The following is a 25,719-nucleotide window of genomic DNA, read 5'->3' on the forward strand; positions in this document are numbered from 1 at the left end:
TTTCTTTCTTTCTTTCTTTCTTTCTTTCTTTCTTTCTTTCTTTCTTTCTTTCTTTTCTTTTTATTTATTTGTTCATTCATTCATTCATTCATTCATTCATTTACTTTACTTTTATTTATTTTTTTATGTGTCCTTGTTTGTTCTTAATTATTGTATTATTATTCTTTTCTTCTTTTATTCATTAATTTCTATATCATTTATTTAATAAAGCATCCCCGTTTCTCTCTGCCTTCTCTCTGCTTGGTCTTATCTAATCATGTGATCCAAATTATCATGTGACTTTCCTCAAATTAAGATGGCTACTATTTCCCATTACATGTTTGGCATTGACAATGGCCAACACTTGACCAAAACATTTGCCCTTTTTTTCAGTAAACTGAATCTCATTGGTGTCTTTTTGATTTTTGATGTTTAAGACTCAATTGTGATCTTATGTCTATGCACCTGTTGGACAATTTTGGAGGCTGGTGAGTTTTTGGTTGTTGTTGTTGTTGTTGTTGTTTTTTTTTTACTTCTAAAATGGTCTATAAGGTGCTATTAAAGTGATGATTACCACAAAAAATATTTTTCTCACTCTTTACCTGTTTTAAGTCTTCATGAGTTTCTATATTTTATTAAACACAAAAGAAGATATTTTCAAAAATGCTGAAAACCTGTAACCATTGACTTCCATATATTTGTTTTCCCATGAAAGTCAATGGTTACATTTTTTCAACTTTCTTCAAAATATTTTCTTTTGTGTTCAACAGAATAAAGAATCCGATGAAGGTTTGGAAATACTTGAGGGAGAGTAAATAGTGGATTAAGAGTAAGTAGATAGTGTTAATATTGTTTTGAAGTCATACTTGCATGTTAATTCAGACTCAATATTCAACATAGCATGGTAAACACTGCTAAATGAACAAATGTGTGAATATAAAACCAACTCTACCTCAATAATAGTGAGCATGTTTTTGTTTTTGGGTGAATTGTCTCTTTTAGAATTTATAGAGAACTTCTGAAAGGATCTTTACGGTACTAGATTATTAACCTGCAATATATCTAATGAAACTAATGTGCAACTTCTACTTCTAATGTCTGATATAGAGGTAAAGTTGGTTCTAAATAGCGAAATCATATTAGCAGCCAATGACTATCAAAGTAAAACATTGTTCACAGTCAAATAAACAGTGTTAATGTTGTTTAGAAGTCACACTTGCAGGTTATTTCAGACCGAATATTCAAAGTAACATGGTAAACAATATAGAGACTTCAAAATGAACGAATGTGTGAATATAAAACCTTTACCTCTACATGTCTGATTCCCTATTACATTTCAATTCAAGCTTATTTGTATAGTGCTTTTCACAGTAATTATGGTTTCAAAGCAGCTTTACATAAGGTGAGGACACTTTTTTTGCACTGGGATTTTATCCACAAACCTTTAGTTTCATCTCAGGTCATTAAAGCAGCAAATAAAAACAAATAAGCGACACTCTTTTGATTTAATGATTAGAAAAAGCATTGTTTTTTTATTTAAATGTCTTTATATGGGTGTGAATTGGATGGCAAGATGTTTTTAAATGTTTTGATTTGTTAGAGGGTAAAGTCTAGATGGGATTCAGCTGTGGATACGCACATCAATATAGCATCATTTTTGTAACACTAATAATAATTCATATTTTTACAATACTGTGATGATTGGGTTTAGTGTTTGGGGTAGGCGTTGATGTTAATAAATTACAATTTAATGTGTAATATAATAAATAATATGAATTATTCTGGTATAATTACAGTTTTTTACATTACTGTGATGGTTGGGGTAGGGGTAGACATTAATAAAATACAATTAATGTTAAATTTAGTAAATAATATAAATAATTCTCGTTAACTTCTGTCTGCAACTGTATCTGATCTAGCAAGAACCTTGTCAGAGCTGGAAAGGTTGTAGTTGATTTGCAATTAATATATTTATATTTTAAAATTCCCAATTTATTTAAACAGGTTTATTTCAGTTTTTTAAACATTTTACTTTTTATCTTTGTTTTTTTCCTTATTTTTTTAAAAGTTATTTTATGTTATAAATTTTTTTATTTTTAAGTTTTATTAAATATATGTTTATTTCTATTTAGTTTTTTAGAGTTAAATCTTTTGTTCTTTTTTCCCTTCCTTTTCTCTTTCTTAAACAGAATTAACAGTGTGTGAAGTATATGCATTTTATGTGTATGTATATTGTGTATGTATGCATGTACAGTGTGTGCATATATAGGGCCTGTGTGTGTAGATATATGTAATTATGTGAACATGTAGTGTGCGTCTATCTGAGTTTATATTTGTTGTTTATTTAGTTCTATTTGTTTTTTGTTTATACGTTTTTGTATCTTATGTTTTTTAATGCTTTTCTGTGAAGCGCTTTGACTTCCATGTATGCAGGAGATTATTATTATTATTATTATTATTATTATTATTATTATTATTATTATTATTGTTACTCTTTATTTTCCTTCTTTCTTTCTGTCTTTATTTTTATTTCTTTATTTCTTTAAAGTTTTCACCTAATGTTTATTACATTTTAGCTATAGTATAAGTATTATATATTATAAATTCCCAGTGTGATTGTTATATTTTATTTTATTTTATATTTTATTTAGTTTTACTTTACTTTATTTTATATTATATTATTTTTATTATTTATTTTATTTTATTTTATTTTATTTTATTTTATTTTATTTTATTTTATTTTATTTTATTTTATTTTATTTTATTTTATTTTATTTTATTTTATTTTATTTTATTTTATTTTATTTTATGTAGCTCAGTGAAGATTTTAAGTCAACTTGCGCCCTCCTGAGGATGTTTGTACTACAGCGCAGTTACAGTGAAGTACAGAGCCAATGAAAACCATTTCCAAAATATCGCGAGGTTTACTTGAACGAATTAGCGGGAGCACCGGCGAGACTTCCTTCCATTTCAAACATCAGGCGGATCAGTCGACGATGTTTTTCTTTGTTGTTTTGTTTCGTTTTTAACATAGCCTTTGCTTTTTAATGTTTATAAACATTTAATTTTGTGAAAACGACGACAAAGAACCGATGGATTTAACAGAGGAGGATTTATCTGCTCGCGTGTTGTTGAGGAAAGTTCTTCACACAGAGCAACCGAGATCTCCTGTAACCAGAAGGTGGATTTTATTTCAAATGTCACCCAAATCTGTTACGAAAACATGTTTGATATACGCACTTTTGTTAGTTTTTCTTACGTAAATGGTTTATCTTTACACGTTTATGTAAACAAACCGATACGTTAATATATATAACGTTTAAATTTAACGCTTGAACAGGTTTATCTATCTATCTATCTATCTATCTATCTATCTATCCATCTATCTATCTATCTATCTATCTATCTATCTATCTATCTATCTATCTATCTATCTATCTATCATAACAGTTATATACTCTATTTTAGTAGTTAATGTAATTTACTTTGTTGAAATAATACAATAACAATAACTAGTTCTTTAATACAAAAATAACCTTCATTGTCTATTTTTAAATCATACCCATCTTTTCTCTGACACCTTATTTATTTGTTTTTTTATGGTTTCTTAAGCATTTTTAATTGTATTTTATGTCCTGTTGGAGTTTTAGTCTTCTGTGAGTTACATTACTTAGATTCACTTTGGGTGTTTTTAAAATTTATTATATACTTTATAAATTTAATTTGATGGATTTTAAATGGTTAGATTCAATAACCATAACAGAATGTTATTTGGAGTAACTAATTTACAATCCTATGTTAACTTTAAAATCATTTGGTATTTGTGTGAGTCGAGGACGTAAAAAGGAGCTTCAAGCATCATAACAACTAGACATGGGACAAGAAACATTTTCAAGGTATACCGCGGTTTGGAAAAGTCAAGATTTTAAAACCGCCAAAATGTTCTGTAATACCGTTCCTACAGTATGTGTAAGATTTGTCACTTTTTTTTTTAAGACAACAGTTTCTTCAGCTCAAAATTTATCCAATGATGCCGTTTTAAATTGCAAAGAAATCTGTTTTTTAAACTAATGAAGACAGCAGAAGTGAATGTTTACTGTTCCAAAATATTATAAATCTTTCAAAAAAATAAAATATATTGTTATCAGAAAGTTTTGTTTTTTACCCAGATATTTAAAAATAATATATTTTAGAGCAGTTATCACAATACCGTGAAACCATGATATTTTTATCCAAGGTTATCATACCATCAGAATCTTATACCGGCCCATGCCTAATAACAACAAAAGTTCTCTTTGGCATTAAAGTTTTCTATTAAAATTCTACAATGAGTATCTTGGTATCTATATTTTGTTGTGTGATGTATTGCACCAAAATATATTGCAATAAACAATATTACTGTCACATTATGACCATTTTATGCCACCTGAATGACAATATTATATCATCATGGTGCAAAGTACACTCTTCCAAAGAAGGCATAATATTTTATTCTTAAGAATATTTAATTTAATCATAGTCATTTTAACAGTTTAATAACTAGGCATCGGTATCCGACTATCCGTATGTGAAAATGCGTATCCTAAATAAATAATAACAAATTTAAACAACACTGCAAAGTTTAAAAAGCAACAGAGGCTGTGATATCTGCTAACAGATCTATTTTCAGTTGTCTGACACCCACATAAAAATATACTACAGTAATTTATAGTTAAAACTATAGTGTTTTTTTAACCATCCTGACATTTACGCCTCCAATAGAGAGACAGAGATGTTGCACAGAGCTAAAACATTGCTAGAATAGTTTTTAAAAATTTTTTTTTATGTATGGACGATATATTGTATCACCAAAAATGATTGAGGTTATGTCCATGTGTTTTTTTGAGTTTATGTATTATGGTTTTGTAAACTTGTATTTTTATTTCATTAAAAATGTAGACCTTTTTCTGTAAAGCTGTTTGACAATGTTTAAACAGTGTTTTTAATAATTTAAAAAAACAAAAAGCAAAAAAAGAGCGGTGTTAGACGAAAATACAAGGCAAAATCATGCTTATTAGCTTTATACCTTAGTTTCAGATACATTACACCATAACAAAATTATTCACATTTCTACAAAGAAATATTTGTAATATTACATTTTCTGTACACTATTTCATGATATTTGTGATATTTATACTGATATTTTCAATGTTTCTGATGTATTTACAGTGCAAACAGTGTACGGCGGAGTGCTAGGATGAAAAATGCCGCTGGATTGGAGAGTCCTGGATCTGCCTTGCGTCACAGACTCAAGAAGAAACTCCATGAGGTAAATCATGTGGTGTAATCAGTGTTGGGGACAGTTACTTTTGAAAGTAGTGCGTTATAATATTGCATTACTCCCCTAAAAAAGTAACTAGTTGTGTTACTTGGTTACCTTTTATTGTAAGTAATGCGTTACATTAGTTTTGAGTTACATTTGCATTACCTTTTATTACCTTTGCTGAGACTTAATTGTTTTTTTCAGAATTTGCAGAGTTTTTCTTCTTCTTTTTTTAATAGAGCTCCGCAATTAACAATGCACTCTATAACCTACTTTTACCTTTAAAAAACATAGAAAATAATAATATGGGATAATGTTATCTTGAGAACTTTGTGTCGCCAGAGCTATACATACTGTATATACAGATTAATGAAAGTTAAGTAAAGTCACTGTCCCTTGAGACGATCCCCTTTTCCCTTTTTTTCATACATTTAAAATAAGGAAAATTCTTCCGTTGCAGAAATGTAAGCCAGAGCCATCCTGGTTTCTGTCTGTTCCCACAGGGAGTGCATTCTCTCATTAAGTGCGGGATTCAATGTGACTATGTTAATTTTAATTCTGCAATTTATTTGTAAGAGCTAATTAATTAAAATAAAGTAGCTTGCATTACATTTATAATTGCATCTCTTTATTAACATTTTAACTATTAATCACAAAAAACATTAAAACAAACCAACAGACAATGCATTTTAACAATGCTAAAGAAAAACAAAATACATTTTTGTATATTCATAATTAATAAAATAATTATAATAAATAAATAATAGTAATAACAATTGACAATAATGATAATATGTAAAGCATGTTCTCCCTGCCTTCGCGTGGGTTTCCTCCGGGTGCTCCGGTTTCCCCCACAGTCCAAAGACATGCGGTACAGGTGAATTGGGTAGGCTAAATTGTCCGTAGTGTATGAGTGTGTGTGGATGTTTCACAGAGATGGGTTGCGGCTGGAAGGGCATCCGCTGCGTAAAAACTTGCTGGATAAGTTGGCGGTTCATTCCGCTGTGGGGACCCCGGATTAATAAAGGGACTAAGCCGACAAGAAAATGAATAAATGAATGATAATATGTAAATAAACAAACAAAAAAAAACATTAAAGATAAAAACAATAATAAGTGTTTTTTCCTTATGTTTTACTTACTTTTACTTGCTATTTTTAACAATGTGTTACTTATAAAAGTAATATTATTGTGTAACTTGTGTTGCTTGTAATGCGTTACTCCCAACACTGGGTGCAATAATTAAATCTTCTGGAACTATGAAGTGTGTAACAGCATGGTTAATGCCTTCATCTTCTGTTTTAGAGTGCTGCAGCTTCCCCTCTCCCTTTACCTAAACGTATGAGGTCGTCTGTAGTGAAGCAGAACCCTCCTAACATGGCCCCATCCACACTGGATGATGAGGACCTGACGACTCGTGGTCTGCTCAGGGGGATCATTCACATGGGTTAGTGTATAGCTAATAATCATTCATTCTGTTTCTTTTGATCGTCAAACCTGGAAATGTTGTTGCTGTTGAGAAATAGAGATGATTGACTCCAAGTAAAAATGTTTGTGCACCAGAATTATTTTAGTTTTTTAAATGAGTTAATTAATCTATTTATTTTCTCGATTTCAGCTTTTGTTTTAACTTTTATTTTGACTTAGTTTTTTTTATAGTGTGCTTTTGTTATGTGTATTATTTTAAATATACAGTTGAAGTAAAAATGATTAGCCCTCCTGTGAATGTTTTTATTCTTCAAATATTTCCCAAATTATGTTTAACATAGCAAGGCTATTTTCACAGTATTTTTCGAAATATCTTTTTCTTCTGGAGAAAGTCTTATTTCATTTAGTTTGGCAGGAATAAAAGCAGTTTTAATAAAAAAAAAAACAATTTTAGGGACCCTATTATTTTATTAGTTATCATGGCAAAGACAAAATAAATTAGTTATTAGAAATTATTTATTCAAACTTATGTTTAAAATGTGTATAAAAAACTTTTCTCTATTAAACTGCACTTAAGAAATAATTTTAAAAGAAATATTTAACATAAGGGCTAATAATTTTGACTTCAAATATTTATTTATTTATGATTAGCTTTTAGTTTTAGTATTTTAGTTATTTTTCATATAGCTGGCTAAGTCAACTAGAGACACAATTTCATCTATTTTTATAATAAAAAATATATATAGTCATTTATTCTTGATTTTCAATTTACAAAAAAAAACATAGTTGTAGTTCACACATTAATAAAACACGTATGTAGATTTAATTTTTGTTTTGTTGCAGTTTTCTTATTCTGTCTTCTTGGCACACTTTTAATAGCTTGCTTTAAATAGAATATGAAATTGTCAATGTGATTTTAATTACATTTTGAAAATTTTCATATTCAATTAATTTCATCTTCTATAGCGCTTTTACTATGTAGACTGTGTCAAAACAGCTTTACTGAAAGTCTCAAATAAAAAAAAAAACTACATTTTAGGCCTTAAAAAGTCTTAAATTCACTGAAATATTGCCCATTAGGTTATAAATCATTTTAAACGGGCCTTAATTTTGATCTGTCCATGTCTCCAATCACCAACTATCCAAACACACTGTTAACTAAACCCAGAAAAGTTATGTGCTTGTATACAACTAGAGTTTGCTTGTTTTAACACATTAAGATGTCTCAAAGAAATATAATTTTTTAAAGAATTTTTTGGGTGAGGCAAGTAAACCTTTTCTGCAGGACCAATCAGACCATTAGAAAAATCCTTTGTGTTTAGCCCTGTATAAGTCTGAAAATAATTCATAACTGTCTGAAAGACTTCAATTTGACACTGTGAAACCTGCAGATCTGATTTTAATATTTCACCTTTGTGTGTTTCAGAGACCGAAACATCGCTGTTGATGTCGGGTCAGCCTGCACTACAAGAATCAGAACCGAATCCAGAGACCAGTGTGTCCAGTGCTGGGGAAAGAACGTTAGTACCTCTTCATTCCCATGTACCCTCACTAGTTCTATACATGTCGTGTTGATGTGTTTGTGTTTTTCTCAGTGAAGGTCTATCTGGAGCCGAGCTGTCTGATCTGACTCTGCACACTGAACCCTTGACGCATGTGGTCCGAGGACTGAGTCGCAAGAAACAGCAGCGCGTCTTCAGTGTTTCAGCGCTTGAGAAACAGTTTGATCAACTGACAGGTATTCATTTATTATTATTTTTTATTATATATATATATATATATATATATATATATGTATATATATATATATGTATATATATATATATATATATGTATATATATATATATATATATATATATATATATATATATATATATATATATATATATATATATATATGTATGTATATATATATGTATGTGTATATATATATATATATATATATATATATATATATATATATATATATGTATGTATATATATATATATATGTATGTATATATATATATATATATATATATATATATATATATATATATATATATATATATATATATATATATGTATGTATGTATATATATATATATATATATATATATATATATATATATATATATATATATATGTATGTATATATATATATATGTATGTATATATATATATATATATGTATATATATATGTATGTATGTGTATATATATATATATATATATATATATATATATATATATATATATATATATATAGACAATAACAGTACAAACAGGAAAAAAAAAAGACATTGATTAAAAAAAAATCAAAATAAACCACACTATAACCCTCATATTGTGCGACATAGTATATGACATGCATAAACCCTATATGATGTGCATAAATCAATTTTCAAATTGAGCATATAAACAGGTCGGTACCAGACGTTGAGGTTGACAGCATGGTGTATTAAGTAAAATAAACAATAATAATAAAAAATAAAATAAATAAAAAAATAAAAAAATAGAAAAGAAATAAAAAAAAAGCGAGAGAAAAGGGAAAATGTATTAAACTAAATAGGCTGGGGGGTGGCACGTTCTTAAAACTTGTGGTTTTATGTCAAGAAAAAGTTGTATGTTTGTGCTATATCAGCAGCACTAATACTCAACTGGAAGCACATAAATACTTCTTTTTTAAATATTTCCCAAATGATGTTTAACAGAGCAAGGAATCTTTCACAGTATTTCCTATATTATTTTTTTTTTATCTAGAGGAAGTCTTGTTCGCTTTATTTCGGCTAGGATAAAAGCAGTTTTAAATTTTTTAAAAACTAATTTTAGGGTCAATATTGCTAGCTCCCTAAAGCAATATTTTTTTATTATGAATATTACTATTAATTTACATATGTTTATTTCATTTTATGTTTATGTGTGCAGTTGAATATTGACATAATGGATATTTTATCAGAATAAATTGACAATAACACACACCTGCATTATATTACTTATAGTCGAACTAACAATAGAACTAGTTTGTTGTTTGACTTTGCTTGAAGTATCTGGAGACTTTACAGGGGTAGTTCACACAATTAGTTTTTGCTGAACACGAGAGAAGATCTTTTGAACAATTGTAAACACTGGTAACTTCCATGCTATTTGTTTTTACTACTACTGTGTAAGTCAATAGTTGCTGATTTCTAACATTCTTCAAAATATATTAAAATATATTTATTTATACAATTATTTTGTTTATTTTTTATCTCTCATCTCGTCTCATCAAGGTTTAGAAACACTTCAGGGTGAGTTTCATTTTTTGGATGAATTATCCCTGGTAACTTCTGGTAACTTCCATGCTGTTTCTTTTTACTACTACTGTATGTAAGTCAATGGTTATTGATTTCTAACATTCCTCAAAATATATTAAAATTTATTTTTATTTATTTATTTATTTATTTATTTATTTTTTAACTCTCATCTCGTCTAATTAAGGTTTACAAAACACTTCAGGGTGAATTTTGTGTTTTGGATGAGCTATCCCTTTGAATTATGCATTACAAATGCTCCTTTTTGTCAATTAAATTGGACTTGTTTTGTTTATTTCTGCAGTGCATTAAAGCTAATGCATAAATTGGGTTTATTTGTAAAATATTTATTAATATTTTTTCAACTCTGCATTGTTCCATTAGTACGTAATAGGCAAATTTGGCAAATTAGCAGGGTTTTTTTAATATGAATGGGGTATGTATTTCATATACAACACGCCACGTACAACAGGCCATTTAATGTTGAATTGGCCATAGAGAACAGGTCGTGCTCAACTGAGCCTGGTTTTTCTTAAGGTTTTTTTCCCCCTCACTTTCATTAATTGGTGAGGTTTTGTTCCTCGCCACTGGCTTGCTTGGTTTGGGACTTCGGAGCTGCGCATCGCTGGATTTGCTCTTTAGTGTTTGGATGTTCAGCAGTGAAATTTACATTGGACTGACCTTAAACTGAAAACTGGAATGAAGAAGTTTTAATTTACTAGAACTTCTATGTTAAACTGCTTTGACACAATTTCCATTGTAAAAGCGCTTTAGAAATAAAGATGAGTTGAATTGAATTAATGTCTCGCTATGTTTTTTGCTTTTTCTATTTTCACAGATAACACAGAGGACGTCTCACGTGTCTCTGAAAGAGGTGATGTTTTCCAAGAGAAACCCGATACATCTCAGGATTCAGATTTTTCTGCTGGCTCAAAGAGGTAAAAGCTTTTCCGTGTTTCACAGTAGATTGCCACTGAGTTGACAATAAATTAAATTGATTGCTTGTTATTAGGATACTTACAATTGACTCGCTTTCATGGCATCTTTTTGTTGGTTTTGTCGACCTTTTTCCTCCAGTTGAACATTCAGTAAAGTTTTAGCTTAACCAGTTGTCCTTAAGAAAGTCTACTGGCATATTGAAAACCGTCAAAGAACAAATAGAAAAATAATATTTGTGGCTTATAAAGATGATTTATTGGACTTATGATTGAGCTTCCTGTTGCATAATAACATCTATCTAAACATTATTAATTTCCAATTCAAATGATTTCCAAATTCCGAAAGTGATAAGTTTCCTTGCATATTTTGGATCATCAAAGAGCCATAGTTTTAGTTCATTATCTTTATTTTACTTAAAACACAAAACAAATGTAACTCTTTTTTTTGTTTTTGTAAACTTTTCTGTGAACTTTATTAGGTAATGAAATGGTTTAATGGAATTGTGAAGTCATTGAGCACGATTGAGGCGTTTCAATGTGATTCTTCAAGTTTGTGTTCTGTCAGTGGGCTGAACCTGACATTGAAGACCCCGTTTGTGGAGAGACGCTCTGAGAGGGCGGTGCTCCAGAGAAAAGTGTCCAATAGGAGGCTGCAGTCTGTGGAGGCGTTTGATGAGGCCGTTCAGAGATGCTTGGAGCAGGGTCCTAACCAAGGTTTCTATACTTAATGTTTTTGTGTAATTTATGTTTTGTAAAATGAATATTATTTCACCAGATGACTTAAATAGCTTTATTTGGAAATAATTCAGAATTTGGGACTGATTGGGATGATTTTGTACAACATTTAAGCTGCATAAAATATAATATACAAATTACAAGTGTAGATGGTAAACAAAATAAAGCAAAGATACAAATGAAATGGCGTTTTCTAGAGAGTCTTACATTCATTCTGCATTCAGGTACAAAACTGCAATAATGAAATGTAAATAAATGCCATTACAGTCTTCGTTGTATAAAAATATATATAATTTATTTTTGTTAAAACTACAAATGTTTTAATGTATAGGCCTCAAAAACAAAGCAAACAAGCAAATGACTATACAATGTTCTGATCTGTGGTTCCCAACTCCTCTCAAATTTCTTAAGTGATGACTAAACTAAAACTGAAGTTACATTGCAAGATTGATGCTAAAAGGATATATTGTGCATCCCTAATCCATAATTTAGATTAATTTAGATTTAATCTCTTTATATTTTTTTAGTTAAAGTCTTATTTTTAAGATATTATGAGAGATCTTAAATTTTACATGATAGTGTGACTTTTTCAAAGAATAACTGCTTCTATTCTCTGTGCATTCGTTTGTTGGTGTGACAGTTCAGAATGTGTATGATGGTATGTTAGGCTACATTTCTTACAGAAACGAAAGAGTGAACCAAAGGAAATTGCTTGAATGCATCTTGAATTGCAGGTTCATTCTGTTTACCTGTTTACGTTTTAGTAAAAATAAAAATATTGTTTAGGTTAATCACAAAAAATGTCAAAATATATTGATATATAATTGATTTGTTTATTACACACCCTAATGTAGAGTTACATTTTTTTAAATTTAATTTTACATTCAAAAGTAAAATATGATTGTGCAGCAATGTGGTTTCTCTCCTGTTTTTTTTTATTTATTTTTTTTTATCAATATTTCAAAAGCAACCTAACTTCCAGATATATATCAATTTGCAATGCCCTATTTTTAATGTTATTAGACAATGATATTTATCTTTAACCCTTACGTGTTGTTGGGGATGTTTCATCCACTCTGGTGTGATTTTGAGGCTTAATTTGGCCACAACTTTCTCTGTGTTTCAGCAAATGGAATGATTTTTGGTGACAAATCTTATTTTGAGATATATTTTGGGACAATGCTTTGAAATTTTTCAAAATTTCAACAATACACTCTGGGCAAATTAACTACCCATTCATTATGTTGGTGGCTATTTTTGCCCTATTGGCTTCCATTATAATGACATTATTTGATAGCAAATCTGTGACACCATATAAATATCCATTCTTGATTGTTGCTAGGTTTCCCTGTTGGGAAGAGGTTAAACATTTAACAGGCAAAAATTAAACATTTTTACTAGTTGCAGTGCGAAAAGCTTAGTTTCTGGATAAAAATGATATGGTTATATGGAGTATAGTGGGCATGGGTGAATGTGTGAGAGAGACCTTTGCGCTCTAACCTTGATATGTTTAAGAAAATAAGAATTAAGCAGTCCAGCTCTCAGAACATAAACATAAACATCAGGAGCTTTTTTATTTAATTTTCACTGGCCCATCTAGTGCCCAGGGTTAATACTGACAATGGAGCATCAGCAATAAAAATTAAAAGGTTTACATCTTCCCAACAGGGAAAAACACCATCAGTAAAGAATGCATGATTATTTGGTGTCATGGCTTTGCAATCGAAAAATGTGGTTATATTGGAAGTCAATGGGGCAAAACAGCCCTGAACATAACGAAAGGGCAGTCAATTTGAACAGCACACAAGGGTTAAAATATTTATTTTTAAATGCGTATCCCTCAAAAACGGTAGAATTTTAATGGAAAGTAAACCTTAAACAGTTTGAGATTTGTGGCTTGTTTTTTTATGCATTAATTATTGTATTTGTTATTGTTAGAAATCCTTTTTTATTAAGTAAAGTTTCAAAAAATGATTTTGAGAGGAGCATGTGATATGATCGACTACAGCTGATCCTTATCGCTGATCATTAGCTAGCCTATCAGATCATTCTAAAACTACTATAAAAATTCTGCCTAAAACTTCATTCCCTATCTTCGTTTTTTGTAAAAAAAAAAAAACCTCTGTCATTTCCTTCTCCCCCCTTCTCATTCTACGATTGAGCGACACGCCGGCTTAGTGGCTGGCACTGCTTCCTCGCAGCGGGAAGGCCAAAGGTTTATGTTCTAATTTAGCCGGTCGGCACTTGTTTGCATGTTCTCCCCGTGCGCCTGTGGGTTTTCCTTGGGTGCTTCGGTTTCCTCCCACCGTCTAAAAACATGTACGAATTGTAATAACAGTCAGAAGCACTTAACGCATACATACTGAATCAATCAGAACCACCATATTAGCCATAGTATTCCTCCTAATGCTCATCGACCAGGCGGGAACCTTGGGCTCATCTATCACCGAGCTCAGTATTCTCTCCCGGGAAAGAATGCCAAATTTGTTATCATAGTTATCAAGCAGTATATAAGTGTGAACTTTTGAAAGTGTTTATTTGGTTAGTTATATATGTTTTTTTGTTTTTAACATGAGAAATCCAGACAAGCTGATACGCCAATAATCTCAAATCTCTCTCCTGTTTTTCTCCAGAACAATCTGTATCTTTGGCAGGAAAAACTCTGGACGATTCTTCATGGCAGAAGTTCACACTAGGCCTCAACGATGTCACAGAGCTTTACGTCCAGATGAAAAAAGACGACACTGTTGGACCGTCTGCTGAGATTGACAATGACAAACAGGCAGAGACAGAAAAGGATGAACAATATCATATCAGTGAAATTCCTAATGATCGAGACTCAAAGATATTAATTCAAGACGAAAAAGAACATGAGATGGAGTCACTACTACTGGATGATGAAGAGGTGGTGCCTTCTTCCCAAGAATCCCCGAGAGATGAAGTTTTTTTTAATACTGAATATGATATTATACTTGCTCCAACACAAGCAATGACCGAATCACTTCCCGAATCTCAGAATGCAGAGCTAGAAGGTCAATTATCAGGTCAGAATGATGTGGTTGTGGAGGAAATTGCTCATGAGGAGATTGTGGAAGATGTTGAACACGAGAACGTGGTGGAAATTGAGGCTGAGGAGGTTGAATATGTTGAAGAGAACTTTGATGGTCTGAATTATCCAGAGCGAATAACTCGCAGAGCACACCGTTCAGAGGGAGCAGGGGCTGTCTTGGCAATTCCAGGCACTTCAACAAGAGTCACAAAGAGCTTTGGAGCGGGATTGAACCCCAGAGAAAAAGGTAAGGACAAGGAGACTGAAATGACAATGGCAAATTTCACATTTACAGGTTTCCTAGTAGCGGAAGTCGTCATAGTTGTGTAAACTAATGCCGAGTTCAGACTGCATGATTTTCAAAGTAGTCGTGTCACAGATGTTTTCACACTGCTTGACTATCTGGGCTTGCGTTTCGTCGCTGCTTTGTTTACACTGCAAGATGGATCGGCGACAGGGGTTTTCACATTGCATGACTTTACTATAGGAAGAATCGCCGACAACTTCATCCAAACTACGTCTCACAGCCAAAAACACGTAGTATATCTTTTGTTATTAACTACATAATGAGAAAGAAGCCTTTAATGGGGTAGAACATGTACATGTTTGCTCACCTGGGTTTAAAGGGAATTAGCCATTTCTCCTCAACGTTGATAATAAACTAATTTCTTTCTGTATGAAACGTCAAACAGACACGGTTGCTCCTGAGTCCTGTCAAACCTCCACTAGTTTTTCCTCCATTTCGTGGGTCCAAATAAACCGAAAAAGAGCGCTTTTAACTTCTCCCCCAGCCTCCCGCTGGCCTGCAGCAGGTAAACACGCACGTCGCACTCACACACACACAAGTGAAAGCCGCTCTCTCATTGGCTGTGGGCGATCGCTGATGTTATTTTCAGTCAAAACTCAATTCACACGGCATGATTTGAATCGCGTCTTTGAAAGTTCATACTGTGTGATTGTCACTCACGTGCACGAGCAGCGATTTGCCTGTGATTTCAGGCATTTGTCGGCGATTTCTCAAAACCTGTCGGCGAGCCAAAATCGGGGCTATAATCACGCAGTCTGAACTAGGCATTAGAGTGCAGCCAGGGAATGGAAGAGTACAGCAAATAAATTTTTTACAATCTTATTTGCTGAAATAATAAAAGAAAAACAACATGCTGGTGCGGATGGTTTTATACCACATATTATATAATGTCAGAACGTCAATATAATATCATCACAATGCAAGTACAAGCATCCAAAGAACACATGATATATTATTCTTAAGGATATTTCATTTAATTATAGTCATTTTGACAGTTTAATAAACAGGCATTGGAATCAAAATGTGAAAATGCATATCCTAAATAAATAATCATAAATGTTAACAACAAAAGTGCATGATACAAAGTAACAGAAGCTGCAATATCTGCTACCAGATCTATTTTCATTCGTTAGGCACCCACATGAAAATATTTATAGTAAATACTAAAGTGTTTTACAACCATACTGACACCTTTAACGAAGATAGAGATGTTCCACAATCAGCTAAAATGTTGCTAGAATTGGTTTTTATGTATAGGTGATATATATATATGGCTGATTCCAGCGTTATGGACGTGACATTTGCAGTAAAAAAATGAAACGTATATTCTCAGAGAAGGTATGTGTTAACAGTATATTGAAATATATGTTTATATTTTTCTTACCCCTTAACCATGGAGTTCAGGCATCAAAAAAATATCAGTCTATGCAGGTGTTTTATATTTAAAATGACGGCAAAATGAATGCGTTACGGACGTGACAAAAAAAAGACATGAGTTTTGTGAGTTGACATACTTTGTGAAAATTCTGTGAATGAAAATGCAGAAGCCAAAAAAATATATAACAGTCAAAAGGATAAGGGTTGGCTCTGCATGGGACATATATAATTAATTTTATTTAGTTTTTCATTTTTGCATTAATGAGGAAAAACTATCGTTACGGACATGACTTGTCTTCGTTACGGACGTGACTGCTCTGAAATTGACAGTTGACACATTATGAAAATCAGATAGGCTAAATGCTTTCAAACTTGACCAAAGACCTATTTGTGGATATCTGTTGGGTGTGTAAACCAATAAACTTTAACCTCTGAGACATCTGAATGGTAATGTTGCACAATTAATCAAACTTAAATAGATATCACCTTGTTATATTTAATTCGTATTATGGCATGTGTGTTGTTAAAGGTTAACGCACGTTCGAATGTTCAAAACTCAATTCGGTAACAATGTTGCATGCTAACATGGTGCTTTTATACTCTGAATAATATAGAATTGATAATAAACATAATCAGCTATAATGGGCCTATGTTTAGCAGGCTCCTAAAGTTAGTGTTTCCAGACAAACTTGAATTAAATCATTGCCCGACTGTTGCGCAAGACTGTGTCTACGTGGAGAATATTTAAAATCTAGTTTTGTCACAGATATGGCAATATTATATTTGACAAAGTTTATTTTAGTTTTTTCTAGTTAATGTGTTAGTTGATGGAATAAATAATTTAATTTCTCCACTCGCGCTTGCTTTCTTTTTCTCGTCGGCAGTCACTTCAGGACAGGTTGCAAAAAGTTCATACGCACCAGGGTGAGAGAGAAAACTTTAAAACTTAAGAAAGGTTTTGTGTAGGCTATGTTAAACAAGCATAGAAAAATAGTCATTGGTTGTAGGCATGTACGATGGATGACTATAATGTTTATATTTTTAGGCTATAGTTCATAACCGATTGTGTAAAATATTTAATTAAATATTTACAGCTGCAGGTCCTATCGATTTTCTAACAAATTTAATACTCATATAATGTAGTTAAAGCTTAGATCAATATCAAGATTTTATTCTTATTTTATTCTTATTCTTATTAAAATAATTTTAATAAGCACTCAAGCGCATTTGCCGGGTGCTGGAAATCTTTGAAAATGTTTCAATTTTAATGTAGGCTATAGCCAATTTTCAAGCTTTGAAAGCGCTTAGATTTTGGATAAAGGGCTTGGAAAATGAATTTTGTCGCTTTGATAATTTATCTTTATAAATAGTTATTTAATTAATGAAATAAAAAACATATTTATGCTCTGCATGAAATGAAAACTCCGCTGTGGCCTGACCCGCGGCGTGCGCATTTTGAGCAGTGGGAAAAGACCAAATGCATGGAGGTTATTGATTATGCGCTTTGCGCACCTCGCGTTTTGTCATTGCGCGCTTTGTGCGCTCCAGAAGAAAAGCATGTTACCTCAGTGGCGTCTTTCATTCTTCAATCAAACGAAAGCAGAGGCGGGGTTTCCTTGGAGGTGACAGCAGTGTCAAGATGACTACGGCGAACTTTTTAATGACGGAGAGACTTGTGGTCGCTGTTTTAAGTCATCCAAAGTTGTATGACTTTACAAATCTTGAATTTCATAATGTTATTTAAAAAATTTAATTATGTAAACATTGACAGCTACACTCGCGCACAATAGACCAGCTGATTCAGTTGTTATCTATAGTGACATTCAAAAGAGCACCGTGCTCCTTTTCTTCTTGTCAACATAAAATGCATTGCGGAGCGCCTCACGTCTCTGGAATGAAGAAGCGCGTTCGTTGTGATCGGCTTTTATGAGCAACACATATTTGTTAACTCGCATGACAGTAACACGTGCAAACACACGTGCTTACAGATGTTTTTTGCCAAAAAAGCAAAATGAAAGAAGGATATTCTGGCCACAGTTTGACACAGGAGTTGACGAACCAGCGCTGATCCTGGTCGTCTGTGCTGCCTGGAGCCGCGTCATAAACTCAACTAGGCATATTCATGATTTAGTGCAGACTACAATCAACAAACCACCCTTTTTTCCATTTGGAAAATAACAGTTATTAATAGTTCTTATATACATTTTAAATAGCCTAATCTACAAATCAAACAAAGACAAATATTTTATAACTTCGCACCAAACTGATGCTTTCATTTTACAGCTTTTAAAACATGTATGCAAATTAATGCAGTATCACATGTAAATAACAAAATTGTTATATGCTTAGCCTATACTTTACAAAATGTATAGGTTCAAAGCCTTATATGGTTCATTGTCATTATCTTTCACTATAGGCAGTGCGTGCGCACATGAACCGCAAGTAAGACGGAGGAAATAGGTTAAGTCATTATGGCCAATTATGGCAATATGTAAAATGTTGTTTTCTTATTAAACATTTATTTCTGAAATGTTACTAAAGTGGTTTATAGTTAAATGAAATGTTCAGTTCTTGATATAACATATGGATGTTATGTAATGTAAGTCAGTAATTGTAATGCAGCATCATAATGAACAAATATGCGCTAGTCATTGGCTTATATTAATAAGGAGTTCAAAAATGGTCACGTCCGTAACGCAAAATTGTGGTTGTTTAGAGCAAAGACCTGAGATGAGTTGGCGATCATAATTAGTATAAACATATTTTGGCTTTGTATACAAAGTTTCATTTTATTTGTTATAATATTTATTCCACAATATAAACTTTTTCATTAAATCGTTACGGACGTGACACGTGACCGAAGCTGCGTGATGTCTTAAATATGTAGCTCATAAATCAAAAGGGCAATAATGTTATGAAAAAGTAAGGATAATTATTTATACTACAGACTCCAATCCTTCTGCAGAATGATTACTGTTAACATAAAGCATGGAAAAGGTGAGTCTTTAACCCCTTTTTTAAAAGCACGAAAAGTGGTTGGATGATAATAAAAATTAGCATTGGCACAATTCTCATATTTCATGGATAAACAAAACAATTTCCTTAAAAATTCAACAAGAGCACATCATAACAATAAAATATAGACCTTAATAAGCAAATTGAAATAGGTTTTGTTATTTTGGTCAAAAGTTTATTTTTTCATGATAAGGTTGACATTTTCATGGAATTGCTCATATATATTGTATCCAGGGCTTGACATTAACTTTTTTGATCACCAGCCAGTGTGGCTAGTAGATTTCCAACATTACTAGCCACTCGCCATTTTCACTAGCCACACTTTTCTTGTTGGGAAAATATATTTTGCTTAAATTTGACTTTTACATGCTAAAATGACTTGATTTAGATGTTGTGTTATGTCCACATGCCTTCTCATTCATTTAACTTCTTGTGTGTATTGTGTAATAGCTAGCTCAGTGTGCATGAGCAAATGGGTTGTCACAATGCAATCAGTTTTTATTTTACATGACTTTACAGGGCTCAAAATGAAAGGATTTACCAAATTTATCTCTGACCACACCAAATGAGTATTTCTTAGCCACAATTTTGAATGTGTCAAAACAAGGAAAATATAGTTATAGGTGCACTTTTTAATTCAACAAAACTTTTCTTTAAAAAAACATTACATTTAAAAAATAATTATTGTCATGAATCTAAAATATGCACAGTAATCTGTCCTGGCTAAAAGTCCCAGATCACCAGTTAACTACACCTAAACAGTGAGTAATCTCCCATTAAAGCAATGTTATTGTAAAAAATAAAATTAAACCATATTAACAAAAATTACTGTGAGCAAAAGAAAGCAAGTGAAACATACTGTGTTTGATAATGAAAGGATGTTCACGGGTACATGGTTAATACAGGCCTTTTAATAATCTGTTCAAAGAATAATTATAATTAAAGCAGTGACTGGTGCTACTTACAAAACAATGGGCTCTATTTTAACGGTCCATGCGCAGAGCGCAAAACGCAGGGCACAAACGCTTTCAGGGCGTGTCAGAACACATTTTTGCTAATTTAAGGATGGGAAAATCCGCTTTGTGCCGTAGCGTATGGTCTAAAAGGGTTGAGTTTATTTTCTTAATGAGTTATAGGTGTGTTTTGAAAATAAACCAATTAGAGTCTCATCTCCCGTTACCTTTAAGACCCAGCTGCGTCGCGTCATAAGCGCATTTTGACGTAAAGTAAGTTCACTTTTGCTTTTTCTCTCGTGGATAAGGAAACCTTTACGCACAGAAATCAATTAGCCTATAAATAATTAATTTAGTTTGTTATGCGCAAAGATTTGTTTCAAAACTATTTCTAAATTCAGTTCTAATTTCTAGCAAACGAATAAATGAACAATAATAACCAAGTGTGGTCAAAATACTGAGTTATTTTTAAATACACCTGCCATGCCCCATATGGTCTAAAACCTGACAGGTGGGCAAATCTAAGCTTGTTTAATAAAACAAATATAAATATGGATATAATAAATAATACTGCTAATAACAATAACATTATACAAAAGCAAATTAAATGAACTGAAAAAGCCTCCCGAGATGAAGAAAGTAAGGCAGTGGTTTTTAAATCTCCATGTAGGCTAGAAAATAATATATAATATATATATAAGGATATATATATATATATATATATATATATATATATATATATATATATATATATAAGGATATATATATATATATAAGGATATATATATAAAATATATCATATCTTAAGGATATATATATATATATATATATATATATATATATATATATATATATATATATATATATATATATATATCCTTAAGATATGATATATTTTTCATATGTAAAGATATTTGCGTATTGCTCTGCATCTTGTTTGTAGTGTGTAAGCCAGGCGCACTTTGCGCCAGACAATAGACCTACTTTGTTCTGGTCTAAAGATCAGACTATTTACAGTTTCTCAAAATAGCAATGCGCCAAAACATGCATGCTTTTTTAGACCAGAACGCCTATGGGCGCACATTTGAGCGCAAATGCATTTGCCATTTAAACAGCGTGGCGCAACACCTCAAAATGACCCTTGCGCTGAGCTAAAAGTAGCAAAAGAGTATTGCGCCGCGCCTTGCGCCACATTGCGCCGGGTATATGATAGGGCCCAATATGTGTGTTTTTTATTTTGAGCTCTTAAAAGCTGCAGGACCATCTGTGGGTGAACGATCATAGCTCTTTGTCCTGTCTATTTCAAAGTGAACAGATCGCACCAGTTGCTCTTCTTCTAGTGATGATTGCTTTGCGAAAGTAAACGAGAGCGCGCACACTTTTTAACAGTCGCACGCATCAAATCACATCACCTATGCGTGCGAGTGATCATCCTCTCGTTCAACATTTACCTTCTTTTTTGCTGTTTTGCTCGCGCGAACAATTATTTTTGTCAGTCCTGCTGCTTCTCGATTCTAAGATCACATTTGCACGGATATTGGTTCATGCTTATTGTCGAACCCTGCTTTTAAGAAAACTACACTTTGTAGCAGATTTTCAACCAGCCAAAGTGGCAAGTGGAGGTGTCTGTAACCCGCCAGAGCTGACATCTACCCGCATTTGGCGGGTCGGCGGGTGTTAATGTAAAGCCCTGATTGTATCACCAAAAATTATTGAGGTCATGTCAATGTGTTGTGGGATAAGTCAATATATTGATTATTGTGACAGGCCTACTTTTAATACATACATTATATATTATATACTGTGCTGTTGAGTGTGTAAGTCTATAAGTGTATAGTGTGTCATTTGGAACGCAGTGATGGTTTTTTCTAATTTAACAGGTAGGTTCATTACTAGTGATAGCTAAAATGGGTTTACATTTGAATGTTTGTTTGTGACGCTTAATGTTATTGTTGTTGTTTAGATCTTCTGGATTTAATCGATGGAGACAGAGAGAGTGTGGAGAACATTTTAGATGAAGAAAGACAAGCACTTGTCAGTCCAACGTCTCCCCAATTCCACCATGAAGAAGTAATCATCACATCTGAGCAGAGGTCAATACAAAATGAAGCTAGTTTGAATGAAGATGATCTGCCGCAGGTTACTGAAAATGATGATGTCAACCAATCAGAAGAGAAGAGGGAGGAGCTAATAGATTCAGAGCCTGCCAATCAAACCCCCGAGCCTGCAGAGGAGCTTATAGAGTCTCAATCAGCCAATCAGAGCACTGAGTCTGATGAGGAGAAGGAGCTAATAGACTCGGAACCAACCAATCAGAGCGCTAAGCCTGAGGATGATGAGGAGGAGGAGGAGCTAATGGACTCTGAACCAACCAATCAGAGCACTAAGCCTGATGATGATGATAAGGAGGAGGAGCTAATGAACTCTGAACCAACCAATCAGAGCACTAAGCCTGATGATGATGAGGAGGAGGAGCTAATAGACTCTGAACCAACCAATCAGAGCACTGAACCACCACAGGATGAGGAGGACATGATGGAATCCGAATTAGCCAATCAGAGTCTTCAACCTGCAGAGGAAAAGGAGGAGATGCTAGAATCAGAGCCAGCTAATCTGACATCTGAAGCTGCGGTGGAGGAGGAAGAGGATATTATTGACTCCGAACCAGCCAATCAGAGCTACGAATTTGCCCAGGAAGAGGAGGAAGAAGAGGATGTTGATGAAGATGATGCTCGCAGTGCAGGTGACTTGTTTTATATCTTGAAAACACATTCTTTCCCTCTTATAAATCCACAGTATGTGGAGGGAGCTTATCAGAAACATGCTAATTAATACTATAAACATGCTAGTTCATAATAAAATCATGCTAACAACATGCTAGTATTATTTGATATAAAAAAAATTTATCAGACCTTTTTAGAATAAATATTAATACAAATACTAACATTTTACTTAAACACATACCTAGTAAATCCATCCCATTCATAGAAATATTTAAGAGTATCTACTTTTGCATTTATTGTTTTATCCCGTATTCCAGAACTGTCCATAAAAACTCCAGCTTTCGTAAAACAGAAGAGAGTGTTCGCAAGTCCTTCTGCGCAGACCACACTAACAGTCCTCAAAGAAGTGAATTCTGGGTAATTGACCAACAACATTCCAATTCTTAGTATCAATCGTACAGTGATTCCTAATGCAGTTTTAAACACTATTTCCCTCAGTGCTGGCCCTCAGGTGTCCAGACGAGCCCCCAGACAGAAGCGTCAGACGGGGACCGATGTTCTTCCCAAAAGTTACGTAATGAGCATCTTCAAGCACTTCGCCAAGACCAAGGTGGCCAGTGACGTCTATCCTGTCATTAATGAGATGTAAGCACTTGTGGAAGGATTATTTACATTTATCAGCATGAATATATGAAGTTAATTCATATTCAAGAAAATTGATTGTGATTAATCACATCCTACAGTTGAATTTAATTTACAAATATTTCCCAAAAGATGTTTTTAGAGAGCAAGGAATTTTTCACAGTATTTCCTATAATATTTTTTTTTCTTCTGGAGAAAGTCTTATTTGTTTTATTTTGGCTTGAATATAAGCAGTTTTAATTTTTTTAAAGCAATTTTAAGGTCAACATTATTAGCCCTGTATGTAAATTTTTTTTTGATTGTCTACAGAACAAACCACTGTTATACAAGGATTTGCCTAATTGCCATAGTTAACCTTTAAATGTCACTTTTAGCTGAATACTAGTATCTTAAAAGATATCTAGTCAAATATTTTTTACTGTCGTCATGCCAAATATAAAATAAACTATTAGAACTTATTATAAGTTATTAGAAATGGGTTATTAAAACTATTATGTTTAGAAATGTGTTAAAAAAAATCTTCTCTCTGTTAAACAGAAATTGGGGGAAAATAAACAGCAGGGCTAATAATTCAGGAGGGCTAATAATTCTGACTTCAACTTTAAAAGTTTGTATTTATGTAATATTCATCTGTGTACTGTAGAAAATACTGTGTATAGACCACAAAACCACTACTCATACGTAGGCACACACGGAATCTGCGCGCGCAGAATTCCGCAGATTTTCCACTGATTTTCTGCAGAATTCCGCAGATTTCTGCAGATTTTTAGCCCATTATTAATTCTGTTTATTTACTTGAGTAAATGTGTAAATCTGAATTTGTTCAGTTATTTATTACTTTTTATTTAATATATTAAGGTTTTAGTTATGATAATCTGCTGGATGCTCCTAAAATTATTCAGCAGAAATCCGCAGATTTTTACCAAAATTCTATATGTTTTCATACGTTTTTTAACGTGATTAAAGTGGTCAATTTTTGGAAAATTACTGACATTTTTAACGTAAATATTAAGTTTAAGTGAAATGTTAAGAACAGTACAGACTTTCATGGCGCCACATATGATATGGATTACAAAGGTGCTTGTTTTAAAATAAAAGGTGTTTTTAAACGTTCTTCAAACTGCTGTTCATGAAAGCGTTGGAACCCTGACTGAAAGAAATTTTACTAAATGTCTTGGGGAAAGATTATATTTACTTTTTATTTTAATGATTTTTGGCATAAAATATATACTTTTTTTTTTTTTTTACTTATGCAGTGTGTTTTTGGCTATTGCCAATATCATTTAAATGTAAATAAATATATACAAATGTGTGTGTGTGTGTGTGTGTGTGTGTGTGTGTGTGTGTGTGTGTGTGTGTGTGTGTGTGTGTGTGTGTGTGTGTGTGTGTGTGTGTGTGTGTGTGTGTGTGTGTGTGTGTGTGTAAAAATTATCTAGTACAAATGATATACAAAAATAAATATGTATATATTTTGGTTATGTATTTATACATGCATAACTATACACAGCACACACTTTGTATTCTTATTCATCACAGTCTTTTGAGATCACTAGATGACGTTATGTCTCCTGCAATGTCTGTTTGTGTTTGTTTTCTGTTTCACTCAGTCTGAAGAAGTACTTTGACCGGTTGGCTGATGATCTAGAAACATACGCTACTCATGCCAAACGTAAAACTATTGAGGTTGAGGATTTTGAGCTCCTCATGAGAAGGTAAATGTCAATTTTGTACAGCATTCTCCAAAACTCGTACAATCACTTGTGCTGTGTTTACTTATTGAAGTACTTGTTTTTCTCAGACAGGGCTTCGTGACCGACAGCATGCCTGTAAATGTGCTGATAGAGAAGTACCTCCCGCTGGAGTATCGCAAACTTCTCATCCCGGTGGCCACCAGTGGAAATAAAGTCATCCCCACACAAAGAAGGTGAACATGCAGATGTGACTCGTGTTCTTGTAAATATGTGAATATGTTCAAAACAATACAAATACCTTTTTGTAAA

General features: G+C 32.5%; 1 protein-coding gene across 4 annotated transcripts; it reads left to right on the forward strand.

Moving 5' to 3' along the window:
* Window positions 1–314: 314 nt before the first annotated feature.
* Window positions 315–25,719, forward strand: cenpt (centromere protein T). Of its 4 annotated transcripts, none has more exons than XM_087300594.1 (13): window positions 315–467; window positions 5,188–5,287; window positions 6,586–6,727; window positions 8,135–8,228; window positions 8,304–8,446; window positions 10,819–10,918; window positions 11,469–11,632; window positions 14,287–14,949; window positions 22,318–23,097; window positions 23,395–23,494; window positions 23,576–23,722; window positions 25,327–25,431; window positions 25,518–25,719. In XM_087300594.1, the coding sequence occupies exons 1-13, from the start codon at window positions 433–435 to the stop codon at window positions 25,645–25,647; spliced, it is 2,703 nt and encodes a 900-aa protein (XP_087156720.1). In that variant the 5' UTR covers window positions 315–432; the 3' UTR covers window positions 25,648–25,719. The 4 variants fall into 4 exon arrangements, with proteins under 4 accessions (XP_087156720.1, XP_087156721.1, XP_087156718.1 ...); XM_087300595.1 differs by having other exon boundaries at window positions 11,484–11,632; XM_087300592.1 differs by lacking the exon at window positions 315–467 and adding an exon at window positions 2,934–3,160.

The sequence above is a fragment of the Danio rerio genome, chromosome 21, assembly GCF_052040795.2.
Source record: "Danio rerio strain M-AB ecotype USA chromosome 21, GRCz13ab, whole genome shotgun sequence".
Lineage (NCBI taxonomy): Eukaryota > Metazoa > Chordata > Actinopteri > Cypriniformes > Danionidae > Danio > Danio rerio.

What these genes read in the sequence shown, in the direction of transcription:
- cenpt (XM_087300592.1), top strand. Translation starts at nt 3,072, where the DNA reads ATGGATTTAACAGAGGAGGATTTATCTGCTCGCGTGTTGTTGAGGAAA. An exon ending in TTTTCTGCTGGCTCAAAGAG is followed by an intron (nt 10,919 to 11,468) that starts GTAAAAGCTTTT and finishes TGATTCTTCAAG; the next exon opens with TTTGTGTTCTGTCAGTGGGC. An exon ending in ATTGAACCCCAGAGAAAAAG is followed by an intron (nt 14,950 to 22,317) that starts GTAAGGACAAGG and finishes GTTGTTGTTTAG; the next exon opens with ATCTTCTGGATTTAATCGAT.